Here is a 9379-nt window from a genome sequence, read left to right as displayed (position 1 = left end):
GAGCGGAGGAGGGAGAGAGAGTTGGGGAGAGAGAGGGATGCAAAACTTGAGAGACTATTGAATGCTGAGAATGAACTGAGGGTTGAGGGGGAAGGGGGAGGGGGGAAAAGAGGTGGTGGTGATGGTGGAGGGCACTTAAGGGGAAGAGCACTGGGTGTTGTATGGAAAACAATTTGACAATAAAATATTATGGAAAAAAGTATTAAATATGCTTCTTTTCTTATAATAGATCGTAAGACTAACTTGTTGTATAAAATATATAGTAGGGCATGCCTAAAATGTTTTCAAATGAATAAAATGAGTGGAAAAAATACCTACATATCTGAATAAACGCAATTGGAAAGGTCAACACCAAAGTAAGTGAAACACCAACCAGCTGCTATAGGATCACCAATCTAACATTAATTTAAAACTCAAACTAAATCATATTTATATTGTCCTTACTTAATTACATAGCCTGTCAATCCTCTACCAATTAATTCTGTACTAGTAAAGTCTTCATTGTCTTTTTTGGGGGTCTACTTAGTTAATTTTCAAATGGATGAAAAGGGGATTGACAGCCTATGCTTTAGTTTCACGGAATGTTAAGCTTTTAGGCCTGAAATGCTAATAATGAGCATTAATAAGAGCACCTGTTTTCTGAAAAACTGGTTTCAATCCCAAATCAACTCTGCAATAGAAAACCAGTGGTGGTTAATTTCTATAACATCAAATATAATAATATAGAAAAAATTTAAACATGCTATCATAACACTGCTTGAATTTGCTAACTCAGTATCATGCTCCTCTGTAAGTCAGTACACTCTAACGTTTTTTAAAGTCAAAGCCCCCCCCACTTCCAAAAATAAAAAGATAAAAATATTGGACTGAATACTTGGGTAAATATTTTCGAAGATTTCTGGCTGAGATGTTGAAAACAGCTCCACTATAAATGGTTGGTCTGAAGTCCCGTCAGCAATGTGAACCCAGCGATATGACCAAAAATCTTCCTGGCTATCTATATGGATATAGAATGTTAGAATAAATGAAGATAACCAATTATGCATATGTGAACACAGAACTATTCATTGAAATACTTTTATGACTTTCAATTTTAAAAGCTTACCTTTCTTTTTTGACCGCTGGACCCTTCCTACAAAAACTAAAATGCCAATAACATCACAGATATGATTTTCTGCCATATTATCCAATTCCGCCCTAAAAAAAAAAAAGAAAAATTGTTAAACACCATATCTTTAAACAGTGAAAAAGCATTCTAAAATTATGACCATAAAAATGTATATTTATATAATTGATAGGGCATAATTTGGGGTAGATTTTGAGCAACAATAATACATCGTTTCAGTGTCTAATGTTAAAAATTAATACGTAAGGTATTTTACACAAGTTCATTTTACCTTGTGACAAAGTGGTGATTTAATTTTGGCAATCTCCATTCCGGTTTCACCTGCTTTTCTGGAATGATAATTATCTTAGTTGGAGGATCTCGGAAGTTCAGGCAGATTTCTGAAAAACAAATATATTACTTTAATATGACATTTAATACAGATAAAAAATACAAGGGTGTACAAATTACACAGCACACTATTAGATTGAACTCTTTTGAGCCCACGACTAACCTTATTCAAAAGCTTTCCTCTACTTACTCCTATATTAACATATCCTACTTATCTCTCCACCAAAAGTTAGCCATTCCTTAAATTTTGTGTTTTATCATTTTTCTTTAAAAAGATTTTTAAATTCTTTTTAATGTTTATGTAATTTCGACAGACAGAGAGACAGAGTGCAAGCAGGGGAGGGGCAGAGAGAGAGGGAGACACAGAATCTGAAGCAGGTTCCAGGCTCTAAGCTGTCAGCACAGAGCCTGACATGGGGCTTGAACCCACAAACTGTGAGATCATGACCTGAGCTGAAGTCGGATGCTTTAACTGACTGAGCCACCCAGGGGCCCCTAAAAATGTTTTTTATCATTTTTTTAATTTTTGCCCAAAATACTGGTTGTCTCTTTCTTTTAAAAATTTTTTTTAATGTTTTCATTTTATTTTTGAAAGACAAAGTGCAAGTAGGGGAGGGGCAAAAAGAGAGGGAGACAAAGAATCCTAAGCAGTCTCCAGGCTCTGAGCTGTTGGCACAGAGCCCCACGTGGGGCTCGAACCCACAAACTATGAGATCATGACCTGAGCTGAAGTTGGATGCTTAACCGACTGAACCAGCCAGATGCCCCTGTTTTTTAACTTTATATGGATATCCAGTGTCCTAGGCATACACTTTTCACTCAGCATTATGGTCCTAAAATTCATCCATGTAGTGCTTTTATTTTCTTATTCCCACTGATGAATAATGTTCCAGGGTGTTGATATATTACAATTTTATTTACCCACTGTCATGTTGATCAACACTTGGGTTATTTCCTTTTTTTTTTTGCTATTACAACCAGGGTCACTGTGAACTTTTTGTATATGTCTCCCTATGTACACAGGCAAAATTCTTCTAGGGTATTATACTAAGGAGGGAAACCCCGGATTGTATAACGTGCAAATGTTCCACTCTACAGGAATTCCAAACTATTTTCAAGTAATTAACGTACTTATAGTTCTACCAGTAATGTTTCAGAATTCCACTAGTCAACATACTCTCCAAATTCTCCTATGGTCAAATTTATTTTTTGTCAATCTAGTGACACAAAATGACAATTTGTTGTAGTCTTATTTTGCACTTCCCTTATCATTAATCATGTTTAACAACATTTCATATATTTATCATTCATTCATGAATCCTCTTTTGTGAAATACCTGTTTATGTCTTTTGCCCACTTTTCTACAGGATTGTCTTTTTCTCATTTATCTGAAGGACTTCTTCATATATATTGAATACTAATACTTTGTTGATTATTATTATTACAAATATATTCACCCACTTTGCAGTTTTTCATTCTTTTTATGGTATCTTTTGATGAAAAAAGTTTCTAATTTCAATGTTGTTAGGTTTAATAATCATTCATTTACAAATACTATTTCCTATATCCTACGCAAGAAATCCTTACTTATCCCAAGGTCAAAAGCATATTTCTTATAAGGTCTTCTAAAAATTTTGCTTTTTACATTTGATGTATCTAGAATTCTTTTTATATGGTATGAGATAGGTATATGTCATTTTCTTCTCCAATTTTTAATTAATTGTTCCAATACTATTTACTGAACAGTTCTCCCTTCCTTGATTATTTGTACAGCATGCATGTCCTATCAAAATTTTGTGTGTTTAGGGCTATTTCCCAATTGAATTGTGATTTGCTAATCATTCTGTCTATACCTATGCCAAAGTTACATGGTCATAAATTCTTTATATCAACTCATGATATCTGTAGAACAAGTCTTTACTCACTCTGCAGCCCCCTGCTATTTTTCTTCAGACTACTCTTGATAATTATGTGCCTCCATATAAATTTTAGAATCAGTCTGTCAGTTCCAGGAAAAAGTATTTTATTGAGTAGGATTGAATCTGCAGATCAATTTGGGGTACTTGACATGCTTACAAAATTGAGACTGACTTTCTACATGGGATAGTTCTCCATTTATTTAGAGAATCGTTAGTGTCTTTCAATAAAGTATTATAATCTTCTCCAAACAGGTCTTACTTATCGTCTGTTAGATTTATTTCTAGATACCTTGTGGTTATTGTCAACAAGTTATAATTTTAAAATTACAATTTCTAACTCTTATTGCAGTACACAAAATCAACTGACTTTTGTATATTGGTCTCATGGCTAACTTTGCCAATATCTTACTATTTTTAATACTTCATGCTATTTTGGATATTTTTGTAGAAAATCTAATTTGTGAATAACGAGTTTTGTTCTTTTCTTTAAAATCCTTATGATTTTAATGCATTTTGTCTTCACACTGGCTAGGGCAGCCACTACAACATTAAATAAAAATAGGAATATGAGATATCCATGTTCTCCATTTGAAAAAGGAGTGTTTCTAAATTTTCCCTACTTAGAGTTGTGTTTGTTTTGTTTTTATTTTGCAAACATCCTTCATCAGATTAAGGAAAGTTCCTTCTCTTGCTATTTTCTTTTTTAAATGTATGAATTAGTGTAAAAATTTCACAAATGCCTCTTGAGTCTCTCTTAGGATGACCATTATCTTCTTTAATCTGTGGATGTGAGGAGTGACATCACAAATTTTCATATGTAAAATAAACTTTGCATTGCTGGAGAATGATACAACTCAGTCACACTGAGTAATCATTTTTTACATATAACTGAATTCAGTTTGCTAATATTCTACTTAAAAATATTTGTATATATATTCAAGGCTAAAGGTAGCCTTTAATTTTTCTCTTTCATACTATTCTTCTTTGGTTTTATCAAGGACATATTGGTAGCAAAGGATAAGTTGGAAGGTATGCCCTCTTAGTTTATTCTCTAGAATAGTTTTGGAATGATATATTCTATGAATTTTGGGTAGAACTTGCCTATAAAATGACATATGCTTGGTATTTTCTTTGTGGAAAGATTTTAAAATTTTGATTCAATTTCTTTAATAGTTATACAGCTATCTGGGCTTTCTATCCCCTTTTATGCAGTAGGTAATATTTTCTAAGAATTTGCTGTATAGGAAACAAAGATTCAAATAGAACAAAGATACTTCATTTTTCATCCTGCCTATTACCAGCCACGTGATTAGAAAAGTCACTTCACCTTTATGAGTTTCAGTCTTTTTGTATATAAGTGAGGAAAGTTTGTATTACATGATATTTCTGCACCCAGATAACAGTCTGCATTTTACAAAGCACTTTCATAATCATAGTTACTTGAGTATATTTAAGTTCCCTTCCAGCTACAAAATGCTAGGGTTCCCTTCCCACCAAAACCCAAAACACTTATCTCAATAGGTATTATACAAAACAGTCTGAAAAATCTAAAGGTTTTTAAATGTTGGAATATTACTTGTTGATCAAAAAGAATGAAATATTACCCTTTACAACAATGTGGATGGAACTAGAGTGTATTATGTAAGAGAAATAAGTCAGAAAAATATATGATTTCACTCATATGCGGAATTTAAGAAACACGGCAGATGAACATAGCGGAAGGGAAGGAAAAATAAGATAAAAACAGAGAGGAAGGCAAACCATAAGAGACTCTTAACGAGAACAAACTGAGGGTTGCTGGAGGGGCAGCAGGTGGGAGGATGGGCTAAATGGGTGAGGGGCATTAAGGAGGGCTCTTGTTGAGATGAGCACTGGGTGTTACATGGAAGTGATAAATCTCTGGGTTCTACTCCTGAATCCAATACTACGTTGTATGTTAACCAACTTGAATTTAAATGAGTAAATTTTTAAAAATGTTTATGTGGGTATGCTAGCTAAGTACTATTTGATAAAAGGTAGGACAGAATGATACCCAAAATGCCAATACCCAAAACCATACATTACCAGCAAATATGTCCTGTGTTTAATAACACATTTACTTGGTCTTTAAAAAATTACAGTTCAGTGTCTATAACTTGGAACTACACATGTAAATATGAAAAAATAAACCAAGATAATTACTCCACTAGTTGTCTTTCAACATCAGCATCTAGAAAGCAGTGATGGTACCACAAATCTTTATTCCCTTACAGTCCAACCCTAGCTCGCACTACATACTCTTTCTCATTTATTCTATTCATAACACTTAAATTACCTCGCTACTGTCCCTAATCCCCACTTATACTTTCTCCTATCCAACTCATTCTCCCACTCTCCTAACCATTCATTCTTTCCCAAACTACATTTCTGTTCATTTCCTCTCCCCTTTTGTTCATCGTATCTTCTTACTGTTTATTGTCATTAATCTTTCATTTTACTGTAACCTGTTCATCTTACTAATATGTTACTGTCAGACTAATTTTTTTCAAATTTTTATTTAAATTCTGGTCAGTTAACATACTGTGTAATATATCACCCTGCTAGACTAATTTTTTTAAGAGTAGAACTCTGCATTACTTATCTTTGTATCTCCTGTGTATAGAATGGTTTACAGAACTGTCATTTCTATTCAAAAGATCATCAATCCATTTGAGCTTTTTAGAGATCATAAATCAGTCGTCCTCAACTCTAGCTGTATATTAGAATCACCTGAGAAATTTTAAAGATGGGCCAATGTTTTGGTTCCTTCCTCAGTGTAATAAAATCAGAATCTCTGAGAGTGGTGTGCCTACAGTTCCTTAGTCTCCCCAAGTGTTACTAATGTCCAGGCAGGGTTGAGATATGAGTATACTGTAGGCTCAGCAAACTATAGCCTGCAGATGGTTGATTGTTTTTTCCAAATAAAGTTTCACTGTAACACAGTCCTGCCCATTCCTTACATATTATCTTTGCTTTCACTCTATAAAGGCAGAGCTCAGGGGGTACCTGGGTGGCTCAGTCAGTAAAGTCTCTGACTTTTGATTTCATATTAGGTCATGATATGGTTTGTGAGTTCCAGCCCTGCAACGGGCTCTTTGCTCACAGAGTGGAGCCTGCTTGGGATCCTCTCTCCCCCTCTCTCTTTGCCCTCCCCTGCTCATGCTCTCTCTCTCTTTCTCTCTCTCAAAATAAATAAGTTAACAAAAAAAATGTTTTAAAGGTATGGGATAAAGTAAACTGATGGAATACTGATAAAAAATAAAACCATTTTAAAGACTAAAAGAAACATTTTCAATATATTCATCAAGGCTCTTATTTATAAAACTGATTTCCAGGGCGCCTGGGTGGCTCAGTCGGTTAAGCGTCCCACTTCAGCTCAGGTCATGATCTCATGGTTCGCGGGTTTGAGCCCCGGGTCAGGCTCTGTGCGGACAGCTCAGAGCCTGGAGCCTGCCTCAGATTCTGTGTCTCCCTCTCTCTCTGCCCCTCCTCTGCACATGCTGTCTCTGTCTCTCAAAAATAAAGAAAAAACATTAAAAAATGATTTCCATACTTGCAATTATTGACTTGAAAGTATAATCTCTCATATCTTAAAAGGTTTCCACTATGAAAATTGGCCCTAGAATTTTATATAGCAGAGGCAGCGTAAGTGTTTGATTCAATCTGTGTTAAGTTTTAGTTGCTATTTAGCTATTGACCACACACTATTGTTCTACTTTCCATATGTTTTAAGGTTCAGAAATAGCTATTAGTCCCAGACATATTTCTAGATTGCCCACAGCCATGTAAAAATTGTGATTTAAATTAATTCTCTTTACACCAGGAAAACGATGTATCTCATAAAAAGAACACTAGGTTAGATATCAGAAAAACCAGGTTTTCACTATGTCAGTGATTTACTACGTGACATCAACAAAGTCACTTACCTTATCTCTTATTGGCAAATGTCCCAGTTTTTACTAAGGCAATTTTTTCACCTAGGTATGCTTGGTTGTGGAAAGAATTTACAAATTGATATACATAAAATACATGTTGTGAATTTGCTTCTTTTTGCCAGTTTCTATGTATTTTTTGAGTAAGTCTAAACATCAATATCTGTAATTTCTCACTTTTCTATATTAAAGAGTAATGAGATAATGGATGAATTTTATCAAACTACTAGGTAATAACTTGTTCATCCAGCAAAACATGTTGATGCCTACCAAATCCTTAAGATTTTAATAAGGAATCATATGCGATTTCCCTAAATAAACATATATCTAAGGAAACAGTGAACAAAGGCTATATTATCTGCACAGTCTCCAAGTAATTAAGCTTAATGTATCAGTAGGGAATTTAGAATACAAAGAAATACAGGTCCAGTATAAAACTATTTTGAGCCAAAACCAACACTTAAACTTGTTGAGTGATATAACCTACAATTCTAAAAAAAAGAAAGGCAAAAAATTCATATCTATATCTGAAAGCAACCACTTAATATATTAATTTTAATGCTCCAAAAATATTTAGTATGATGCCAAGATGTGGAAACTTTGGTTTTAATACAATTAGGAAGAGCAGCAGCTCAATTGCATTTGAATATTGACCACAGGTTAGATAACATCAGTTCATCAATTTTAAATTTCCTGATTTTGATAACTGTACTGTGATTACAGAACAGAATGTTCTTGTTCTTAGGAAATACACATTGAAGTATTACTGAAGTGTTTTGAGGTAAAAGTTATGTGTGATGGCTGTGACTTACTCTCAAGTATATATAATATGTATATAATGTATGTACATATTTGTAATATATACACATATATTTACAATATATATTTAGATTTATGGAGGCAGAGAATAATAAAGGTAAATGTTAAATACTCTTGAATCTGTGAAAGGGTATATGGGAGTTCTTAATACTATTCTTTCAGCTTTTATGTATATTTGAAATTATTTCAAAATAAAATGCTGATGGAGCCCTTTTGCATAGCACCTTATAGTAACAGAAAAGTATATTTAGGTCATTAATTTAGTATTATAACACAAAAAAATAAAACAAATATAAGTATATCCTAAATGGTGCTCGTTAATAAACAATAAATATTTCACTTGAAATATTTTTTAATAAATGTATTAATAAGTATAGTTATTAAGTGATTGCTTAAAAACGTTATAGATAAAGGAACTTAAAAGTTTACCAGGTTCTAACACATTCAGCAATTTTTAAGAGACTTTGGCCGATATGGGTCTTTTCCCATTTATACAACAAAATAGCCATAAAATAACAAATTTATTGAATACTTAACCCATTGAAGAAATTGATCTGATCTGCGGATCCACAGGGAGAGGCTGCATCCTGCATGGATAACTCTTTTTAACAGAATAATCCTGAAGCAGAAGAACTAAACCAACCCGCAGACTTTTATACCACTCGGGACACAGGGCATTCCACATGATCACTGACACCATGCCTGAACTGTCAGCAACTTCCAAAAAGGTCTAGAAAAAAAGAGTAAAAAAGCACATGCATAATTGTTACTTTTATCTAGAGGACATTCTAATTTTAAGAATGAGAAATAAAACTACAGGGGAATGACTGAATAAGTTATTACATGGTACAATCTGTAACTATGCAAAGTTATGAATGAAGGATTTTTAGTGATAGAAAATACTTAAGGAAATGTTAAATACTACAAAACTGTGTATATATATGATTTCCATCTTGTAAGATAATTTATCACATAGTCATGCAATATATGATATGCATACATACACACAGATGTGATCTATACTACATATATTATCATAAATATGTACATATGTATGATATGTATATGTGTGTAAACATATGATATATTCATACAAAAAACAGGGAAGAAACACACTTTAATATTAACAGTAATGCTCTCTGGTAGAATTTGGGGTGATATTATTTTTCAGCTTTATTTATATAGCTTTCTACATTTCCAAATTGCCTCCAAGTATGTATAACTTTTATAATGAA

General features: G+C 33.3%; 1 protein-coding gene across 3 annotated transcripts in view; it reads right to left on the bottom strand.

Moving 5' to 3' along the window:
* Window positions 1-9379, bottom strand: part of RADX (RPA1 related single stranded DNA binding protein, X-linked) — a 77560-nt gene that overhangs the window by 58302 nt on the left and 9879 nt on the right. For all 3 annotated transcript variants that reach the window (XM_029930060.1, XM_029930062.1, XM_029930063.1), the window contains exons 3-6: window positions 8682-8874; window positions 1398-1506; window positions 1106-1197; window positions 875-997 (exon numbers count right to left, since the gene is read on the bottom strand). In XM_029930060.1, coding sequence (XP_029785920.1) covers window positions 875-997; window positions 1106-1197; window positions 1398-1506; window positions 8682-8874 — 517 coding nt within the window. The remainder of the gene's footprint in view (window positions 1-874; window positions 998-1105; window positions 1198-1397; window positions 1507-8681; window positions 8875-9379) is intronic.

Source organism: Suricata suricatta, chromosome X (genome assembly GCF_006229205.1).
Source record: "Suricata suricatta isolate VVHF042 chromosome X, meerkat_22Aug2017_6uvM2_HiC, whole genome shotgun sequence".
NCBI classification, from domain to species: Eukaryota; Metazoa; Chordata; class Mammalia; order Carnivora; family Herpestidae; genus Suricata; species Suricata suricatta.
This window is presented reverse-complemented; position numbering and strand designations above follow the sequence as displayed.